Here is a 22,543-nt window from a genome sequence, read left to right on the forward strand (position 1 = left end):
TACATGAACGCTCCTACAAGAACCCTGCAGATGTTGGATGCTGTCTATCATGGTGCACTAAGATTCATAACTGGCTGTGATTATCGTACCCACCACTGCACCCTGTATTCACTGGTTAACTGGACATCATTAACTTCACGCAGACTCTCTCACTGGTACATTTTCATCTTTAAATCACTTCTTGGTCTGTTGCCTTCATACATCTCCTCCTACATGTCTCTGCGTGAGTGCAGCTACGGAGTGCGCTCTCAGGACATTATTACCTGCAGTGTTCCCTCAGTGAGGACTGAACTAGGCAAAAGGGCCTTCTCCTACTCTGCTCCTGTTTCCTGGAATATCTTACAAAAAGATTTGAAGCTCTCGACCTTGACCTCTCTAAGTGGCTTTAAGAATCTGTTGGACTCCTGGCAGGGTCCAATGCAGACATGTTCCTGTTTTTAGTTTTATACATTTGTCTTGGAATCTAGCTGTTTTTTTGGTTTTGTTACCTTTTTCCTTTTAGCCATCCTATTTGTTAAAAAATAACAAACAAAAAAAAAAAAAAAAAACTGTAGTATGAGTTTTTATAACTGCTTATTGTTGTTGCTGTTGTCCATTGTTGTCATCTTTCTTTGTTGAAATCAGGTCTCTCTTGTAAATGAGTCCTCGAGGCTCAATGGGATTTACCTGTATAAATAAAGGTTGATTGATAAGCAGTTATAAAAACTCATACTACAGTTTTTTTTTTTTTTTTTTTTAACAAATAGGATGGCTAAAAGGAAAAAGGTAACAAAAACAAAAAAACAGCTAGATTCCAAGACAAATGTATAAAACTAAAAACAGGAACATGTCTGCATTGGTCCCTGTTTATGTTCAGATTTTGTATATATTTTTGTTCTGTTCGTTTTTATGATCTGATTAATAATTAGCGGTTTTCAAAGCTGTTTCTAATCCTTTAACAATAAATTATTAAATTTGGTTTAATAAAAGTGCCCATGTGTATGAGGATCGGTGGATTATTATCAAAAACAGAAGTCATTTTTTTCTGTTCGACAAAGGCCATGTTTTCTATGGGAGTGACGCTTAAGTCTCAGTACCCAATCACAACAGTTTATTTCAATAAAGTCCCGCCTTTTATTTTTTTATCCAATGAGTGGAAAGAATTATCCACTTCCGGTTCTCCGCTCCGTCCTTTACTCCACATGCGAGCTAACAGTTAGCATTGGTGATAAACAAGAAAAGTGGACATAAACGTGTTTTAAAATGGTCCACATCAGTCGGATTTGCTTCCGAAAGGTAAATAAAAAATATATTTTCAACAGATTTGCAACGTTAAACTAAATCAGCGAATAGAATGGTTTAAACTATTTGACATGATTAGTTGTGAAGACAACGATTAGAAAGATTGTTGCCTTAAAACATTGATGGACTGTTTGGAAACGTTAGTTTTTATTCTACGAAAGCACCGTCGTATTATTCGTTTTGACATACGTAAAAAAAACATAAAATATCTTGAATTAATGTATACGAAGGCTGGAGTTTTTTAGATTATGATTTCATATTTTAATTGCTTAGTTTAACAATATATTTGGTCTGCCAACGGAAGCCTTTACAGAACAAATCACATTTTCTCATAGAATCACAAACTATATAATTTATCCTATTACGTTTCAGTGTAGATTTAATTTGGGTAAAATTACCTGGAAAATAATATTTTTACACATTCTAGTTGTGAAAAGACAATATACACCCAAATATACATCTTTATATATATATATATATATATATATATATATATATATATATATGGATGCTCAATTACATTACATTATGCAGATTTTTTGCAATGCATCATATTGAGGTACTAGTAACTCTATTGATAGTTAAGTGTCATGATCAGGTAGTAAAATGGCGTTTGTGGTCCAAAACTTGTTGAATCATATTCTGTGACAGTGATTACCCCCTCAGATCACTTGGGACTATAATGCTGGGTGTTGGACCTTAAGTGAATAATTTAAACATTAGGAAAGCTGCGTGGTGTCCTACCTGAAAGGACTTGAATACATTTATGAGTACCATAAATAGATCCAAGCACTTTCATGACTGATGACTCCCCCCTCTTTACAGTATGGAAAATTTATAGATAATCTTCGTCTGTACGTTCGTGGAGGCAGCGGCGGAATGGGTTTGCCTCGTCTCGGAGGGAAAGGAGGGAACGGTGGCGATGTTTGGGTAGTGGCGGCACATAACATGACTCTAAAGAAGATCAAGGACACCTACCCGCTGAAACGATGCATAGCTGGATGCGGAGAAAACAGCAGGTGGGTGCTACAAAGACAGCCGTTACATTTCGCTGCTCATTTACTCACATTCATTGCACTTGTCGGAGAACGTCGAGTGGTTTTCTTCGTTAGACATGTTTGGATTTTGTTCGCAGTATCCGAGCTTTGAAGGGAGTGAAAGGGAGCGACAAGGAGATTTTGGCTCCTGTTGGAATCACTGTGACCACAGATGATGGCAAAATAATTGGTATGTCAGAAATCATTAATACTTTATTCATTAGTAGCACTGAAGTGTTTGTTTCGGATTCGAGTAAAACGTGTTTCTCGGGTTTCCACAAGGTGATCTCAATGCTCTGGGTGATCGTGTGATGGTGGTAAAAGGAGGAGCTGGAGGCACTTTTGACTCCGAGTTTCAGCCTAAGAAAGGCAAGGCTAAACACATCAGGCTGGACCTCAAACTTATTGCCGATTTGGGCTTCGTGGGGTAAGAGCAAAAAATACACCTGAACAAGCTGATTTCAGCTAAAACCTCAGGTACCAGCTGATGTTTGTTGATTGTATTTTGTTAAATCACCATCAGGTTTCCAAATGCAGGGAAGTCATCTCTCCTCACAGCCTTGTCTAATGCCACACCTCAGATTGCCAGCTATGCTTGTAAGAACATACGGTAATAAAACAGCATGTCGGAGCTCAGTCATTCTCCCGTTTCTAAATCCCTTTTTTGTGTATTTTGCAGTCACAACTTTGAAGCCTGAGATTGGTAAACTAATATATCCAGATCATAAGCAAGTATGGGAATGCAACTGAATACCTCAACGTAGTTTATTCTTTGTCAGTTTCCTTCATTTATTTGTGTTTTAATGGTTTTTCTTTCTATAGATCTCTGCTGCCGATCTCCCAGGGTTGATCGAGGGGGCTCACATGAACAAAGGCATGGGCCACAAATTCCTGAAGCACGTGGAGAGGACCAAGCAGCTGTTATTTGTGGTTTGTAGTGACAGAAATGACAGACGCTTAAATATGTCTGAATGTGCTGGGTTCAACCTCTTGAAAACAGCCTGTTGTGATTGTTTTGGGTCATTTGTGTGATTGCAGGTGGATGTCGGCGGTTTTCAGCTGGCAAGTAAAACGCCTTTTAGGTCAGCCTTCGAAGCTGTGCAACTTCTCACCAAGGTTAGGCTCATGCTATAAAACGCTTCCGTTTAATCGTGATGTAACATTCTTTTTGATTCTTGTTGCTTCGTTTTCTTTGTCATCAAATATAAACTTACGGACCTTGTAACAACCTTTTTTTTTCCCCCCGCTTCCTAAATTGTCCCCGTCGTCTTCTCCTCTCTCACTTCTCCCTGAAGGAGTTGGAGTTGTACAAAGAGGAGCTTCTGTCAAAGCCTGCATTGTTGGTGGTCAATAAAATGGACCTGCCTGGCGCTGAAGACAAACTGTCTGAGCTGAAAGAACAACTACAAAACCCAGAAGGTGATTTTTATTTGTTAATGTTGAACTTACTGGTCGATTTGTAACGTAACAAATTTAGCCCTGCACACAAAACCAAGAACCTGTTTTATTTAACTTGAGCACCTAAACTACAGTTTTGTGTTGTTTTTCCTACTGATCTTTGGTTCCCACAGTCCTACAAGTTTGAAACGTTTCCCTGCTTTATCACACAATATTTTATAGTTCATTATTACATTTCTGCTCAAGTCTATGACAAGGTGATGAGATATTTGATTCATTTGAATCAGAGACACATGTAAAACATAAAGGATCGGGGTTGGAGTGTCAAAAGGACCAGGACTGTGAAACGCTGCTTTACTGAGAAGATCTAAGTCTGTAAACAGAAGCGCTCGTTTTCACACACGAGCATACGCTGGCTGTCTGAAAGCTTACAGCCAACAATTAACGAGAGCCTCGTTACTCGGAATCCATTATTCGCCCAGTCACTTATCACTGGATCACTTATCTAGGTCGTTTGGACTTGGTGTTACGGAGCCAGACAATTCTACTCCCCTTTTCCCACCTATTTGCAGTGCACACCCAATCACAGTGCAGGACTGGACATAGTTGTTGAAATTAGCAAAGAAAACGTGCATGTTTTTCTGCTTGCCAGGGAGGTTTTGAATCGAGCAGTCACGTGATTGTAACAACTTGATTTCCCTATAGGAGCAGTGGATGCACTGACATCTAGTGGCAAAGATGTAGGTTGTAACTCAGTGAAAGCCCCTTTGCACTTCACATTTCATCCAAACGCGTAGGATGCGAAGACATTCTATAAAATAAAATAAAAAAATCAGCTGTTTTATATTTATATGATATGTTTTGTAGATTCATATTAGTGTGTTTTTGTGATTCAGCAGGGAATTAGATTGTAGACGTTTTTGTCTGCATTGAAGAAAACTGAGTTAAACTTTGAACCAAAAGTTATGTGCAAATCGATAAAATATCGATACCACCACTCCACGTCCTGGAATCGATTCTTAAATCTAACTTTCGGTACTTTTGATACTTCAGTCATTTCAGGTAATGCATATCATTAACAGGAACATAGTGGAAAGTAACTAAACTATTGAGACCTTGTCTAAATGATACGCAGTTGGTGGGAACTACTTTTTCTTCCGCCTGTGTAAGTGCATGTAAGCGGAGCGGCACGCTGCTCATGCTCAGTCAGTCAGTCTGGTAGGGCAAGACAGGCTCTGGAGGAGTTCTTCAGGGCTGCAGGACTATCCAAGTACAGAGGGAGGATATGTGGAGCTTCAAGCTGTGCTAAAAACTGTTGCAGCTGGTCAGAGTTGTTCAGATGAATACATATGGTTATGAAATAAATAAATTAATGCTTCAACAAATAGTTGCATGAGTTCATTTTGGAGTAATTATATGCGTATCACTGAGTTAATCTCACATGGGCAAAAAAGATTTATTCAAGGAAGGTTTCTTAAAGAATTGATCATTTAAAGTGGATTACATGGACCAGGTGTCATCAAATTTTAAAGAGAAATGGCGATCAAACAACCTTGGTGAACTCTGAAAAATATATACGGTACTACAAAATATGGATAAAAATACATCTTAAAAATATATTATTTAATAGATATTTTAAAATATATTTTAGTTATGATTTTCCTTCTTATTTTTGCGTTTGAAACACCATTTTCACGTGTCCTCTGTTATTTTCTGTTGTATAAGCTCATCTATATTGTAAACGAGGCCACTACCTCAATATACTCCCAAGTTAAAAAATTACTTTGACGTCGTATTCTTTTTGCAGCTTTAATTTGCTATACTGTACACAGCTTTCTTTTTTGGGGGGGCGTTTACCAGACACATTAGGTGTATTTGCACAAAGTACTAGTATCGGTATCGATATCACCGATACCAGCCTGAATTTTACTCAGTATCGGAGGTGTTGATCAGCACTAGTCCAAAAAGTTTGTCATATGTGGTACATGTGGTGGATCTAAATTGTGTACACAGGGTCCCAGTTACACCCAACAAAAGTATAAAATGTAAAAGAAAAACTGTAATAAGATCTAAGCTATGCACTAAGAAAAACGTTAACTAAAATCAATGCGCTGAACAGCAGCACGAACATGAGTCTGTGTGAGCAGATGAGGACGAATGAACAGAACACAGCAACATGAACTAAATCAGCAGCACTAGTCTCGAGAAAAGATTTACACACTGGATTGTGTTCAGACGTTAGCTCTGCTGTTCTTTATTTTCTGCAGAGTTTGTGGATTTGCTGCCTGATGACATGATACCGAACAATTACCTGACCTTCAGACACGTGGTGCCCGTTTCTGCCATCACTGGGTTCGGTGTCGACCAGCTGAAGATGAGCATTCGACAGTCGCTCGATGAGCAGGCCACTGTGGAAACTCAAGCCACCCACCAAGAGAAGCTGCAGGAACTTCGATACCACTCGCACGAACAATCAAAAATACCTGGACAACATCTGACACGTGCAGTGCATGGTAACAAGTGACTGGTGTACGAAGTATTTGAACTTTGAAGATGGGAAGATTCACGCTGAGAGAAAGAATGACTGCGATGGAAACCTGCTGGCTTCGCTGGGACCTTTTTATCACGTTGCCGGACGCTCAGGTCCATAAAAAGAAGTTCGAGTCAAACTGACCGCTCGTTAACTTGGAATGAAAGACACTTTGTGTATGTATAATGCATTTTTGTAAAGTGTGTTAAAATGTTGTAAAATACACATAAAATATAACAAATGTGTTGATGAAATTTTTATTTTATATTAAATATATTACAATACTGAATGATTATGAGAAAAAATAACTGGGCTGATTTTTGCATCAATAGTCCGTACAGCACACAGGTAAAAGTAAAAAAAAATAAAAATCTGCAGCGTTCCTGGAGTCGAGGGCCGATGAGTGGCAGGACGAGAGAGAGAGAGTACACAAATACATTCAAGTTTCCAACCGGAGACGAAGGCAGAACGCTCATCTGTAGGGACATTAACCAGAGTGGTCAGTGCAGCTGTATGTGCAGGCAGATTCAGCAGAGACGTCGGGAGGATTTCCGCATATCTCTGCAGCCTGCATGGTCCCATCCCTCGTGGACAGTGCTCAGAATGTTGTGCAATGCAAAGTCCAAGACACCAGAACAAACGTCTCTCTGTAGCACAGTACCATCCTGTTGAAACGACGCAGCAGCTCTTCAGGGAACACCAGGAAAAAGACTGCAGCAAAACCTCAGACAAAATATAATTACAATAAAGCACTTAATTACCAGTTGGACAGCTGCTGTACATAACTTCTGAGAAACAATGTGAACGTTACAAAGGGACTTCATAAAAAACATACTGTAAGCAGTATCAGTCCAATATAGTGAAGATAGTTTTATCTATACAGGTCTAATGCATATTTGAATTACAGATGGAAAAGTGTGCACACTGAAACAGAAACACAAAGACACACTTTGGGTTTTTAAAAAAAAGAGGCATGGCTAATATCTTTTCAGTGGAGAGGTAAGGAGCGATTCATATTTTTACTGCTGTAGATATCCATTTGAACTACCTCTATTTAAAGAACTAGAGATCAGTGCTGCATTTATCTCAGACCCCAGAACGATGTTGATTACTCTTCACTTTGTTCCAATTGAAACTCAGAAAACCAGTAGAATTTGCGAACAGTTCCAGTAGTATTAGCAATCCAGGCTGATAAATGTTTTTCCTGTGTTCTTTGCCTTAAAACGCGTTAGCAGCGTAGAGCCGGGGGCTGATCAGGAATCTCAGACTTTCTGCATTTCAATCATGAATCCAACAATCCAGTCGATTTGTTTTTCACCAACTTGGAAAGTTCAAAGGTCAAGTACAAAATAAACACACCATTTTTTTTAAACAAGAATAAAGAAGCTAATATGATCAAAGGACTGTTTTTGTCTCAAAAACTCCAGTCTCAAAAATGTCATAGTTTATGTAATTTTTTTTTTTATTATTGTCAATGAGTTCACATAGCGTGGTTATTTTGTTAGAAATATGTTCCTGCACGGAGTGTTCCAAGCTGCACACTAAGTGCTGCTGCTTATGCCATTTGTGTTTGCAAATAAGAGTTTTATACAAATACCTATGTAATGAAACATTTATAAAAAATTAAGATTTTTTTAAATTAGCACTTACATTTTTGAGTTTGGAGTTGTTTGTAAGAAGGCAGAAATCCATCAGTCTTGTCAGAATTAAAACAATTTCTCCAAACAAAGGTTGTTCAGAAAGCTATCTACAACAGGTAAGATATTTGTTCGCAACCTTTCTGCAGAACCCCACTTCAGAAGTTCAAAACTATTCCTTTAAGATGATATTCTACACAAGGTAGAACAGTGAATCCTTACTGCCTGAAAACCACCCTAAATAGCTGCACCATTACAACCAAAGCACAACACTGCACTCATTAATTTAAACCCCAACAACTTCCTGCCCTAAACAGTCCCAACAAGCAGAGTCTGTGGTCCACAAACCATCTGAAACAAAAAGTGCAGTGAAGGGACACACACTTTTCAGTGACATGCTCGTTTCAGGTTATGGTCCCACAGTATCCAGCCAAAGATGAAATTTAAATTTGTTAAAGATTTCTCATGCTGTTGGTCTCCATAAGCTCAAACAGCAAGCACTGTACAGCATCATTTACAAGGCTAAACATCTCAAATCATCAAAGCTAAATGCACATTTAAAATCACCTTTTCCAAATTCTGTCCGAGATCTCGCAGCTACGTTCACCTCTTCGTCTCACATTTAAACGAACTGAGGCGCCGCCTGCGCCGCCACGGTGAAAGCGGCAGCACACTGGTCTCAAACGCCTAAATATAAGATACAAAACACTGGGAAATGTCCAAAACAACATGATTTACATCTATAACTATAAGCATGTCTCATTCACCTCACTTGGAAATGGCATGTAAAAACTATCTGAACTTGGCTAAAATAATACTGGTGTGTGTCACAGTCATTACTAGACATTTTCTCACAGACATGGATGGAAATGACGCTAAGAGAATATAAAAAGACATTCTGCTGTTGCTGAAGAAATGTCACAGAGCAGGGAAAATAATGCAGACAAAAATATTAGCCCTGACAGAAGAATGGCTGCAGGGTTTCTTTTATATGCATCTACAGACATCTGCTTCTGTCTACAGCACACACACACAAAAAGAGAGCCGAGAATTCTCTCTATGGGTTTGTCTCAAAATAAGAGCAAAAACTTACTCTGTGTATTTTACTGTACATATTTACACAAACACATGAGCAACGGGAAAGGAGGAAAAGGAGAGGAGGGCAGGATGGGTCCAAGTTGAGAGTTATGTAGTATAAATGGCGATGCAAGGGTTACTGTCAGAGGAGAGGAGGTTTTAAACCTGCATAAAATATAAAATGGCTCCTCTCTCGCATGCTATTCTTTCAGATCGCACTGCTGCTTTTCTCAGTAGGGGGAAGTAGCTGGTAAACAGGGCTGTCTCATGCATACAGTGGTAGACGTTCAGTGATTCACATCAGAAGTGACCCAACATAAATCTGTCTGGAAAAATCTATCGGGCTCTTCCTGCCTCCTCTGGTTGGCCAAAAGCCGAGCTAAAGAATGGTAACAGTGAGTGTGTAGGGGGGCATTAGAGTGGTGGTGGTGGTGGTGGTGGTGGGGGGGGGGGGGGTCAAGTCCTGTTTACGAAGCTTAAGCTGAAAGGAACAGCTCTCACTGAGCTCCAGATGCTCTGAAATTGATGCCAAGCTGGTTTCTCCTCATCATCCTGTAGAGACACCGTCTGTAAGAGACGACGTTGAAGGTGTTCGTACCATCGAACAAAACCTCTACTTCCTGTCCAGTGGAGGGGTGGGGAGGCCTCATGCTTTCTCTTTAGTAGCTTTAAAGAGTCCATTTTATTTCATTTCTTGTGTTTTCCATTCATAGAAAAGAAGAGAAGTGTAACTCTTTCGGGGCTTTTGCAGACTGGACGAGATCGGGGTTATATTGACGTCTCCCACAGCTGGACAGAGAAGAAGGGAGGGGAGGACAAAACAAGGAAGGAAAGACATTTTGACATCTGTCTTTTAATACTCAGTCTCTTTGTGACTGATATTACTAGTCCCATGCACATTTTTACGAATATAACACTAAAATAAAAAAACACTAGCCAATTAAATCCTTATTCTCCCTAAAGAAAATGATTTTGTCAACATATTTAACATGTATAGTTCAAAACCATGCATGTTAGGTTAATTGGCAATTTTAAATTGTCCCTAGGAGTGGGAATGTGAATGGTTGTGTGCATTAATAAGTGTTTTATTTGATGAACTTGAACAGAGCGCAGCTCATTTCAGTGACACTGAACGACGTTCTGTTTGAACACTCACTGTAAAGTAAAAAACTTTTGGGACAAACTTTAGCTACTTGCAGAAAAGAGTTTCTCTTTGAGGCTAGGACGTTAGTGTCAGGATTTATTTAAAGTAGTGGTTTGTTTTGTTGCTATGTTTAGTGATTCAACGCTGCAGTCCTGTCTATAAGTGGTGTGTGTTGAAGATGAACACTTATTGATCGTTCCTTGGGATAAATTTCAGTCAAACTTTTAAACTGTGAAACAAACGGAAAAAAACCACAATATGTGAGAACATAAATTGGGAAAGAGGCAAACAGATAAACTGCCAAAAATAAGATTTAATTTAGGTTTTTGGTGGTGCTAGACAGCATTGAGCCACATTTAACAAATTTTTCTTGAAGACCATTGAAAAAAAAAAAAAAAGATAAATAATTCAGAAGTAGCTCATTTTGTAAGTGTGACTTCAGCTCAGGGTGGCACGGTGGATCAGTTGGAAGAGCTGCTGCCTCTCAGCGAGAAGGTCGCTGGATCGAATCCAGGGGTCTTTCTGGGTGGAGAGTTCTCTCCGTGCATGTGTGGGTTTTAGTTTACTCTAGGGGTGCACTGATTGCAGCTTTCTGGCCGATCACCGATTTCTAAAAAAATCTGACCTGTTGATTCCGATTTTGGCCGATACCGATTTTGTTTTATAAGCGACACTCTCAGGTGTTATAAGGTCACAATGCACCTTCAATTTTCCAATATTATTTTGTTGAAACACATACCCCTGAACAATACCCTAGAAACAATACAAACTTGGCCATGGGGTAGTGCTCTGAAATACAAAAGTAGTTCAGACTATTGTTAAAACTACAAAAATCGGTTTCTCATGTAAGAATTGGCCGATTTCCAGTTTCCCAAAATTAAGGAAATCAGGGCAGATAAATCGGCCGGACGATTTATCTGTGCACCCCTAGTTCCCACAGACCAATAACATGCATGTTAGGCTGATTGGTAACTCTAAATTGTCTCTACTGTACTCTGAACACTAGCAGATTGTGTAAAAATCTTAGTTGAAAACTTTGGCATGCAAATTGATGAACATGCAGTCTTTCCAGGAATGCATGAATTAGGACAACAACCTGTCTCTGATCACAAAGTTCTAACAAAAACTTAAGTCTGCAATGCTTTATTCTGTCTAGTTTAACTTTATTCCCAAAGAGGGTCATTTAAACGTTGGAAATCTGTCTGTAGTTCAATCTTTAATTTGATATGTTTTGAGTCAAATTTATGGAACAAATTTTTTGACTAATCTAATCTGAAACTGTGGACAAACAAGTATCTGTCCCTCCAAAGCAACACTTTCTGGTTTAAAACAGAAAAAAAAAAAAAAAAAGGTTTGTAAGCTCAATCATCCAGGTAAATAAATACAAAAAAGGTTAAATCAGGTCATCTGGACAGTTTCTTTTTGGGAGAAACATTTTGTCTTTCGTCCGAAAGACTTTGTCAATCCGAGGCCTGCCAGCCCAGATCTGTATTATAATAGCCTTCACTGATGTGTTTCAAGTCAACCTGCTGTTGAATTCACAGAAACTCTGGCTTTACATGTGCAACAAGAAACCATCAATCCCAAACTAACTGATAGTCCACAGTGACATGTCTCCAGTTAGTTATTGGTGTTACGGTCTGGTTTGAAACCAGCAGTGTTTCTGACTGGTACTTGCCCTGGCACTCTGCCTGTTGGCCTTCCTCTGGTCGTCTGGCAGCGGAGGCATTGGGTACGGGTATCTCCTGCTGGATGCAATCGATCCTGTGGAGGAGGTGGGAGACTTGGCAGGGGACAGCGTCCTGAAGAAAAGAGAGGAGGTGACACTGTTCAACTTCCGTTGTCTCCTTCATAGCTGGTGCACCGACTGAGCTGACCAAAGACACAGACAGATAATTGAGGCTGATGCAGAATGGTGAGCTAACATTAGATCTGTGACTTTGGGCAACATCCTGCTTGAGCTGCTCCAGTTTTACCTTCTTGAAGAGAGAAGTTGCTCTTAAAAGCTCTTATTGTACATCACAGGCAAAACAAGTTTATTTAATTGTATTTTTTTTTACTGAAGCTTGGCTCTTAAGAGCAACCTTGGTCATTCCCAGCTCCTGTCAGTTTCCTGCAACTTTCAGAGTTCTTGGTTACAAAAATCTATCTTTAGCTGCTGTTTAAGGAGGCTTCAGCTGATCGATTAGATCAGTCAGTTTGATTACAAGATGAATAGGGACCAGTGATCATGGTAAAATGATTCTGATGGCAAATCAGACCAGAGCTGGGAAAGAGCAGCATACAGTGGAGCTTAAAAGTTTTTTTTTTTTTTTTAATGAAGTCTGCTTTGCTTCTGTATAAAAATGACCTAAAATATCATTGTATTTTCACACAAATTAAAAAAGTAGAATAAGACTAAAATAACTAAGTAAAACTAGTGTACTCGGGATTGAGCAATTACAAAAACAGATTTAATCAAACTGATTTCTGAGTAGCAAAAGTACACAAGCAGTTACTTTGAGTGGAATAACAGTGAGACGTGTGCAGCAAACGTGCCAGGCTGCCCTCGTAAGAATGATCAAATTAAACCTTTGATGTGTGAAGAGGAATCTGAACACATCTGTAGGCGAACAGTTAGGAGAGGGTTAAAGAGCAATACAGCTATTGTTTTAGAATGGTCTTTATATACAAGATGCTAACTGAAGTACTTTTGATGCAGCCTGAGGAACTTTATGAAGGAACATTTCTACTGGATGTGAAATTATCATTTCTTTATTTTATTTAACTTTTATTTAACTAGGCAAATCACAGATCTCTTTTTTTAAGAAAGGCCTAAGCCTGAAGCCAGTCTAAACCTGCATGTTTCTGGACTGTTGGAGGAAACGAGTACCCAGAAGAAACCCACGCAAACAACTTCTGAAAGAGATTGTCCAAACAGGGGATTGAACCCAGGACCTTTGTGCTGTGAGGCAACAGTGTTAACCACTAAGCCAGGTCTATTCAACTAAATTGCTCAGCGGGGCTGAGTTACTGAAAGCCAAAAGCTCAGGGGTCTAAGTAAATTTGTCTCACGGTTTAAATTTATTTTAAAGTGAACCCATTGGTGGACCAACTGAGCTCACCCGTGGGCGTGATTTGGCCCCCGGGCCACCAGTTGAAAAGCCATGCACTAAGCTGTCATGCGCCCCAAACATTAGTGTAAAAGTTAAAAAAAGAAGCTATCTGCAACAGGTAAGGTATTAATGGTTTATGACCTCTCCACAGAACCCCACTTCAAAAGTTTTGAAATATTCCTTTATATTACAGGATATTTTGTGGAAGCGCCTGAATTAAAGACAGAAAACCCACTAACACCCTAATGGAAAAATTGCAATAATACATCAAGTTAAGAAAAAAGTTTGCATACTTTTGCCACTCACAGATATTTAGTAAGAATATTATTTTCCTTAATAATTGACTCCACTGTAACGTCTGTTTTATTTGCTCAGATTGGTTTTCTTTTAGGACTTCTAAATCCAGTGATGTTTTGGGTCATGTTGGAGCAGAAATCTAGAGACTAGTAAAACCTTTAGAAACTTTCAAGCACCAATGCAGCAGACCCAAAGGGAGAGAGAAGCTGCCTCGTGTGGCAGCTTGCACGTACGAACCACTTGCAGTGTGGCACGGTCTTGGATTGGCAAAAGAGCTGGACAGGGTGGAGATGGTTGTTCCAGAGTTATGTATTAACTCCCATTTTTGGAGGCATGTACAGTGAATAATCCAGTAAAACATTCAGATTTTATAGCTTAGCTTTATTTTGAAAGGACAAGCCGATTTAGTGAAACTGTTTGCACCGTTTTGCTCTGCCACCAGACTCCACAGCTCTCCGCTCTTTTGCAGCATCTCTATCTTTTAGATGTAAAATGGAGGTCTATAGATTTCAGTGCTGATCGTTGGATTGTCAGGAGTGAAGAAATCCTGAGTTTTAAATGATCTATAGACCTTCAGCACGACCGGAGACTTGACCCACAACAGCACAGCGACGATGTCGGAGCCGCAGCCGTAACGTGTGGCTCAGCGCCGACATCCAACCGATGCAGGTGACAGGTGGAGCGACGCAGGGCAGATAGACAAACACTTACTGAAAGGACAACACTGAACATGCAGAGGTAACAAGAGACTGAGGGAAGAAAGGGAGCAAAAGAAGGGAATAAGGAAAATTAGGAGTAAAACGACTGAATTAAAGTTAAAACACTGGCACAGGCAGTAACAGCTTTTTTTTGGTTTATTTTTCACGTCAGTGCAGTGAAGCAGAAAATAAAGATTTGCAAATAAAAAGAAGATGCTGAAAAAAAAAAGAACTGTCTTCTCTGACACTGGAAACGATTAAAGAAGAAACATATTTTTCTTCCTTGTTCTTCGATGCTCGGTTCAAACCCCCCACGCTGCAACATGCCAGCTTCTTATGTCACTGCAAACTTGAAATCTGCAGACAGATGCTGAGGATGGCTCTAAATTTGACCCAAAATCAAACCAAAAGTGAGGGAACTTTAAACAAGCGTGTGGGTTACAGGACATGGACTGGAGTAATACCTAAGGAAAGGTCCTTGAGTGTTTTTATTCACATCTTCTACCCATTTAGTTACGTCATAAAACTCTGTTTTGGAGCGAGGGGTTAAATACCTGTGGGAGGGGGAGGAGGGGATGTTCATGGACACAGGGAGGGGGGAGAAAAAAGGAAAGAAAGAAATGAAATTCTCCACGAATTAGCAAGTGAGGGAGGAGTGAAGAGAGGAGATATTTTAGGAGAGCAGAGCAAAGACATTCTGAACACGGTGCAGAGGAAATGGTGGCGATGGCGGACAGACCTGCGCTTCAGATGAAAACAGACAACTGAGTTTCAGTTTTGGTCACGTCATTCCGAACATCTCAGTCAGTGACATGCTCATAACGACAACAGGAGCGCAACGAACTACCTCATGTGCAAAACAAACAAACAAACAAAGACACGGCAGGCTGGGAGGAGGCTCTACGACAGGCAGAGATGCAAAAACTTTACTTTATTCACGAGTTCAGAGCAAGGTGATGCTTTTCAGTCTCAAAGTTCACACTGAAGAAGAAGATCTGATGGGATCTCTGCATCATGTGACCAATGCAATGTTACAGTTCTGTGCAAAAGTTTCAAACCACCCCTGAAGTCTTCCTGACCTGCTTCCAAGCAGCCAAACATTTTTGTACTCTTTTAAAGTGGTCATGATCATGTTTTTGAGGTTGAACAGGTTTTTCAGGCTTCCTGAAGCTCTTTCCTAACTCTTCTTCGGCTGCTTTTTAAAAACTGGCCATGACGGTACATTGTGCTTTAAAAGAATAAGAAAATAAACAAGTGGAGGACAAAAATAAGTGTCCTACCAAAAAATAAATAAATATAACCCCACCTAAAGCAGAAGATGAGTATCTGAAAGTTGTGTCTTTAATAGGTAGAAACAAGTTCAGCAAAGACCCGAGACAAGATCTGAAAAATGCACCATCCTTCATTTGATCATCTGCTTTGTGTCATGTTTCCACTTCAGTTCAATTCAATTCAGTTTATTTATATAGCACCACGTTTCAACAGAAGTCATCTCAGGGCACTGAACAGAAAATTCACATACTTAAAAAACAATTATTAAAGTTCTCTGTCTAAGGAAGGCAGCAGGATGTGTTGAATCTTCACTTCGTCACACTCTCCCATCCTGAGCAAGCACAAAGGCAACAGTGGAAAGGAAAAACTCTCTTTAAACAGGGAGAAACCTCCTGCAGAACCAGGCTCAGGACGAGCGATCATCTGCTTCAACCAGCTGGGGTTTGAGGGGAACAGGAAGGAGAAACAGACACACTATGGCAGGTCCAGAATGGAGGCGAGCAGGTCTTTCTACCCAGTTGATGCTAAAATACTATTTTATGTGTCAGACTGCATCATCTTTGGCGTTCTTTTTAAATAAATTTGCATTAGACGTGAACAAACTGTGTTTTTGACAAAGTGCCCAATGATCAAATCCCAACTTGGTTCTTTGCTGAGTTGTTAGTTACATTTTGAAACAGTGCTGTTTCATCCCCAAGTTTATCTGCCTTTTGTATGCCTGACTGAGCCAAGAGCTGAAGAAACAGGACAAATTCAATGACAAAGGTCAAGTATAAGGTCAGAAAAGGAGAGGGAAATGCAGCCGGCGCCTTTTTCTTCTTTCGGCTGTTCCCTCTTCAGGGGTCACCACAGCAAGTCATCCTCCTCCATTTCACTTTGTTCTCTGCATCCTCTGTCCTCACTCCAACTACCTCCATGTCCATCTGTTAGTTGGTCCATCACCAGAGTAAACAAGAAGGGGCTCAGAGTTGATCCTTGATGCACTCCCACCTCCACCTTGAAGCTATCTGTCACTCCTACAGCGCATCTCACCACTGTCCTGCTGTCCTCATACATGTCCTGCTGTCCTCATACATGTCCTGCTGTCCTCATACATGTATTTTCATTCAACCTTTATTTAAACAGATAAGTCACATCGAGCCTCAAAGACTCATTTACAAGTGAGACCTGTTTGGACAGACAATAAAAAGTGGTGAAAAATTATACATAGGGTTTGGAGACAAAAAAATTCCTAACACACTTTTGACCTCTTTGTACCAATCTAACATATCCTGCTGTCTTCATACATGTCTTGCTGTCCTCATACATGTCTTGCACCAGTCTAACATGTCCTGCTGTCCTCATACATGTCTTGCTGTCCTCATACATGTCTTGCACCAGTCTAACATGTCCTGCTGTCCTCATACATGTCCTGTACTCCTCATTCATGTCCTGTACTGGTCTAAGAGACTTCTCTACCACTCCAGATGTCCTCACACAATGTAGCAAAGAAAAAGAGCAGCCAAATATATATTTTTTCAAAGAGCCTGAAAAACTATTGATCACCGATTGATATATATAATATAAAGACATGAAAAATGTCTTTAGACTTTTGCACAGTTCTGTATCTGATAAAAAAAAGTTTTCTGTAAGTATGTTGCACATTTAAAGGATAAAGACAACTCCATTTATTTTTGTGTTGCCAACAAATCTTATTTAAAGACCAATTTTAGTTGTCAGGGTCCAAAATCAAACATCTTTGTCACAGAGAAACTTGAACACAGGCACTGTAGTTTCTTTTGTCTTAAACTGTGACTCACCAATAATTCACTAAATAGTTCCTATAGCTACAGTATTTCCTCCTACTGATCACCATCTCATGTAGTTCCTTTGAATTTAACAAAACAATAAACTTGTAATAATTTCATTAAAAAAAATTATTCAGTAGAAACCAACAGCAGTGCCACAAGAATAGATTGAAATGTTTGTTGGGTACAAGTGGGTGTCTCATAAACAGTTTAGGTCTTTTCAGTGGATTTGTTGACAGAGAATATAAAACTTAATATTTGATAAAACCCTTGAAGCATTTGTTTAAAACAAGTCACAGATTTTGTGCACAAACACGAGGGTTAGAAACGTACTCTGTGGAGTTGGAGCGAGCGCGGAACTTCTTCCCTTTCAGCTTCTTCCGATTACCGCTCAGGTTTCCTGAAGAGAAAGAGAAATTGATCACATTTTACTTTCAAACATTCATGTGCACGAGAAAGTATGAATCAGGGTAATGATCTAAGAAAATAGAGCTACAGTGTTTGTTTCCTAAAGACAGAGACCATGCAGTACAGTAGCAAAATTAGCTTTTAATCATCTTTAACTTAGTTTGTTAACAAAATATCTCTCAAAACAATGGAGAAATTTGAATGGAACATTCTGAAAGTAATAAGTGGATTTAACTCTATAGGTGATTAACTTTTGGAGTCAATTCATTTCAAGATGGCCATCACAGCTGATCAAACTTAGCAAACACAAAATGGCTATAGCTCAATTAGTTTGACCAATATTGATCTAAAGTTTGACGTGGTAGTAGCTGAGAGTGATTCACAACACTCAATCTGAGCTCTAATGAATTGAGCAACATCCGTTCAAGAATGCTTTGTTTGAGATATGACCAAAATGGCTGCAACTTTGTCATTTCTTCAGATAAGATGACCTCAGTCTAAAACTTTGGTGTGAAAGGCAGCGGGTGATACTAGATGGATTTAATGCATTTAATTTTACTGACAAACTTGGCTTCTATAAAGATGTTATGCCCTGTTGATTCAATTTACAGCAATGACAGGTTGCTCAGTGATATTCTGATATCTGTGTTGTGTAATAGATGCACAACCAACTCGTCACGCGCTGCATAAGCTGTGCGTTACCTTGCCACGAGTTGCTTCGCGGCCTCCCATTTTCACAGATGTCAGTGATGTGTTTGGCATCTGGGATTCTCTCGCTCCACGAATGAGACAGACCGTTAGATCTACAGCAACAACAAAACAGTTTATCAACGCTTATTAACCGTTTGTCGTGTCTACGGCGTTTGGAGGAACAAGTGGAAGGTAAATGGCGGCGATGAAGACGCAGGAGCCATGATACATTATCATTTTTGCTGAATATGTCAAGATGTAAGGAATTGAGTGGGAAAAGCACCATAAGCCACTCAAGTCCTCAGTGCCAAAATGTTCACACATTTTGTTTATTTTGATATTCAGAGTCAAAAGTTATGATAGTTGCAAAGCTTGATCTGAGAAGAGATCTACGTCATTGACTTAAACAATGCAACCCATTCACACACTTGCATACAGTTTCTGGCATACAAATGAGTGATGACGAAATGGCACACCTGAAGCCAAACACTGAGATGTGCTGAGAAATGGATGGGAAGGAGGGAGTGAAGGACAGCGTGCAAATCTGCAGGTGGGACAGACAGGCTGACCTCTTCTTGGAGCTGCAGCCAGAGTTGGTGCTGACGCCCGGAGGCATGTCACTGTAAAAAGAGTCTGCGTCCCCCGGCTTGGTGACATAGTCACCTGGGGGGATTTGTCTGTAAATACAGAGGAACGACTTTAGATGCTGTAGAAATAACATAACAGGGAATAAAACGGCACATGCAGATGAAGTCATCACAGATTTCTCACACAGTAAATTGAACATCCACTGAAAGGAGTATTTTTATTGACTTACCAGAAATCTGTCTTTTGTTCATATACATTAGTAAATGCTGATAATTAACAAAATAATGTAACTAGTGTCAAGTTTATGTTTAGTTAATTTGCTCACTTGTATTTTCTTAGCACATCTTCAGGCTGTACAGCCATCAGATTTATTTTTGTGTTAATTTTATGTAATTGTAACCAATAAGATCTGTATGTGTTACTAAAAATCAGCAATTATTTACTCATCTACTTTTATCAGATCTGTAGGAGAAGCACCGGGACCGAAAATAACTTCACTTTTGTCCTCATTAAAATTTAGAAGGTTTAAAGCTGTTCAAGTTTTTACTTTGTACCCCAGTGAGGCAGTCAAGCAGTGGTTTTAGTGAAAAAGAATGACGGCGCTTCAACTGAAGGTAGAGCCGAGTGTCGTCTGCATAACAGATGATACATTTTCTAAAAACAGAGCCTAAGGGGAGCATAGACTGAAAATAAAAAGGGCCAAGAATGGATCCATGGGGAACTTCACATGTGAGGGGGACTGAGGAGGAAAGAGATTCTCTGAGGCTTACAGAGAAGCGTCTGTCAGTCAGATCAGACCTGAAGCAGACTAAAGCAGAGCTGGAGGGCTGGTCAGCTATATCGAAGAAGCTGCAAGGTCGAAAATCAAACGAACAGCTGAGTCTCCTGAATATGTAGCTGATCATTAAAAATCTGAGCCGGGGTTAAAAACTTGTCTAGTGACTAGTATTAAAGCAGATACTTTCTCAAAAGCAGCTTTGAAAGCTTTAAAGTTTGTGTTCATCTATGAAAGATCTAAAACGCAATGTTTACATCAGCATAAAATCCAAAGTTTAAAGATTTTTAAAAATAAAAACTCCCTGATGTTACATCTGGTGAAACACCATTACATAAAGATCTTCAGTTTCTTTTAAATGCCATTTTTGTGCAAAAAAAGTTGAAGAAACTTAAAACATTTGTAGCAGAATTACAAACAAAAATGCTCAAATTGCTTTAAAAAGTTCAAAATAACTTGAGAATGGATGGAATTTTTTTTAGCTTTTACATGACTAAACTACAAAAGTTGGACAAAAACAAAATGAACTTGTATCTTACATGTACAGTTTTTTTTTAATTACAACCATGTATTTTTTTTTATTTGACCCCCTAAAAATTTGCATTTCAAAGCTATTTATTCAAAACAACAGACTGGGTTTTAAGCCTAAATATGAAGAGAAGCTTTGGTAATAGAAAATTTAACTTGGATATCAAGTAGCATAAAAAATATTGTTGCCATTTAAAAAAACACTCCAACAAGCCCCAGCACTGCCTTTAATACACGCGAGAAAGGGTCTTAAAAGGAGCAAACCGGCAGAATCTTCGGTGAACCTCAGACTCAACGTAACGCCTCTTTTTGTAGCTCCTGTGAAGAGAACAGAATCTTTATTACAGCACTTTTCCATGAAATTGTGCATGTCCTAAAGGATCACTCAGTCTGTGTGGACACTCACTTGTAGCACCAGGCCGTGACGGCCAGAATCAAGGCGAGAAAGAGGATGGAGCCGGTGATGGCCCCGATGATGATGTTGGTGCTGGTGATGCCTGAGGAAGACAGAGGAGGAGAGAGGGGAACCAAATCACGTGTCAACTGATTGTGTTCCTCTTGTCTGAGCAATATAAACACACGGGGAAACACAGAAACCACAAAACGCCGCAGCAAAACAAAAGACCAAGAGATTTAGCAGGAAGAATGAAAGGAGAAGGAGGGAGAATAAACTGAGAGGAACCAAATTGCTTTCACCTTCAGCACTAATATGACGGCAACTTACACGCAGAATCTCTTCCCAGTCATGAAAAAAAAAACTATTTAAACTAAAAGTTAAATTCGAAAACTGCGGTGAACAGAAGCTGGTGGGAATAAAAGGAAAATGACCACAAAGACGAGACAAACGGTGAAAAAGGAACTCAAATTCTGACCTCGAGTCAATCCGTCAAAGAGATCAGCCTGTCGACAAAGAATGAGTGTGAAAATAATGGCAAACCAAAAGAATGACGTGCGTGGTTCAGTGGCTAAAAACGAGTGGACACGGCTCCAACACATATATCCAAAAAAAAAAGGTGCAAAGCAAAAGGTTGTTCAAACGAGAGAGAGATAAAAGAACGGCTTGAATGAAGGAGTGTGAAGTGGTGAATGTGAGCGTTGAGTCCTGAATGTTAAAGAGCGAGAGAAAGAAAAACAAGCAGGATCTAAAAAAAAGGTTTGAACAGGAGTTTAAAAAAAAAAAAATCTGTACCTGAAACAGAGGAAGATGGTCCCACTACAAGATTACTGAACGGAGACCTGAAGCTGCAGTCGTCTCCTGCCCAGCCCAGGTAACACACACACTTCAGCTCATTACTGCACACCTGCAACACAACAACACCTGTCTGTGTGTTTTACATTTCATCAGCAAAGATTTATTGAATCCCTGGACCAAACTGGGATAGTGCATTTTTGTCAACTCAAAAGCAGCAATAAAAAATAGAAATTAAATTAAATATTTGCTCTGTGGCGAAAAGAAAAAAGCAAATGGAAAGTTTTAAACTAAAAAGTCTAATATTTTTCTTTGACAAGATGATATTGGTATACTGTAAAATCTTATGTAGTAAACAATTAGAATGCACATAGTTTGACATTTTAAAAGTAACATGAGGTTTGTAGATGTTTGCGAGCCGAACCTTAAATGATTTTATTATTTAAAAAATAAAGTGTTTTGATCACCTGGGTTTTGGCTCTGATGTGTTACCAGAAGGTGGCAGTGTAACAACCAATAACACACAAAAAATGTGTTGCCTGCATCATTAAATAAATAAAAAGCTGCTAAATATCCAGAAATGTGTTTAAACTATTTATTTGTTTATCTAAACCATTACCCACATGTTAGTATTTTTGTTTTTCTGATTGGCAATGTACAGTACATGCTTATCTGTCTAAACTAGCAACACATTTTATTAGAAAATAACAAATACCACCTTGGTAAAGTCTTTTTTATAGATGGTAAGTCATGCAATTGTCTGTGTCTCTGTGCTCATTTGGCTGCATGTCTGTTAGTAAAATAGCTCATGAACCAGTGGATAGATTTTATCAAAACAAACTAAACTCAAGAAATAGTGGTTGGATATACATCTACAATTTGTTGTCTTTTGGAGGCTATTAAAATAAAACAAGTTGACTTGGATAAGAAATTTTTGAGTTTTCAGTGACTGAGTTTCAGATGTTTTCTACAGATCAAGATCATGATGAAGGTCCTTGACCCTTGGACTCATCAATACATAACAACCAGAAACATCTGCACTTTCAGAGAGGCATAACTAAGTATCATCCATCCATCCATCCATCCATCCATCCATCCATCCATCCATCCAT

At 39.3% G+C, this 22,543-nt stretch overlaps 2 protein-coding genes across 2 annotated transcripts in view; one reads left to right on the forward strand and one right to left on the reverse strand.

Annotated features, from left to right (window-relative positions):
• Positions 1–1,157: 1,157 nt before the first annotated feature.
• Positions 1,158–6,405, forward strand: gtpbp10 (GTP-binding protein 10 (putative)). Its single transcript, XM_037676289.1, has 10 exons — positions 1,158–1,275; positions 2,107–2,300; positions 2,417–2,508; positions 2,601–2,745; positions 2,842–2,915; positions 2,998–3,050; positions 3,141–3,248; positions 3,357–3,434; positions 3,614–3,737; positions 5,984–6,405. The coding sequence occupies exons 1-10, from the start codon at positions 1,243–1,245 to the stop codon at positions 6,238–6,240; spliced, it is 1,158 nt and encodes a 385-aa protein (XP_037532217.1). The 5' UTR covers positions 1,158–1,242; the 3' UTR covers positions 6,241–6,405.
• Positions 6,406–9,058: 2,653 nt separating this feature from the next.
• Positions 9,059–22,543, reverse strand: part of adam22 (ADAM metallopeptidase domain 22) — a 77,241-nt gene continuing 63,756 nt past the window's right edge. The window contains exons 24-31 of the mRNA XM_037676292.1: positions 21,432–21,543; positions 20,649–20,739; positions 20,507–20,560; positions 18,828–19,028; positions 18,364–18,464; positions 17,587–17,653; positions 11,783–11,906; positions 9,059–9,749 (exon numbers count right to left, since the gene is read on the reverse strand). Of these exons, the coding sequence (XP_037532220.1) occupies positions 9,729–9,749; positions 11,783–11,906; positions 17,587–17,653; positions 18,364–18,464; positions 18,828–19,028; positions 20,507–20,560; positions 20,649–20,739; positions 21,432–21,543 (771 nt within the window). The 3' untranslated portion in view covers positions 9,059–9,728. The remainder of the gene's footprint in view (positions 9,750–11,782; positions 11,907–17,586; positions 17,654–18,363; positions 18,465–18,827; positions 19,029–20,506; positions 20,561–20,648; positions 20,740–21,431; positions 21,544–22,543) is intronic.

This window comes from Nematolebias whitei, chromosome 5, assembly GCF_014905685.2.
Source record: "Nematolebias whitei isolate Nwh7 chromosome 5, NemWhi1, whole genome shotgun sequence".
NCBI lineage: Eukaryota > Metazoa > Chordata > Actinopteri > Cyprinodontiformes > Rivulidae > Nematolebias > Nematolebias whitei.

What these genes read in the sequence shown, in the direction of transcription:
- gtpbp10 (XM_037676289.1), top strand. Translation starts at nt 1,243, where the DNA reads ATGGTCCACATCAGTCGGATTTGCTTCCGAAAG. An exon ending in AGATGATGGCAAAATAATTG is followed by an intron (nt 2,509 to 2,600) that starts GTATGTCAGAAA and finishes GGTTTCCACAAG; the next exon opens with GTGATCTCAATGCTCTGGGT. An exon ending in TATATCCAGATCATAAGCAA is followed by an intron (nt 3,051 to 3,140) that starts GTATGGGAATGC and finishes TTCTTTCTATAG; the next exon opens with ATCTCTGCTGCCGATCTCCC.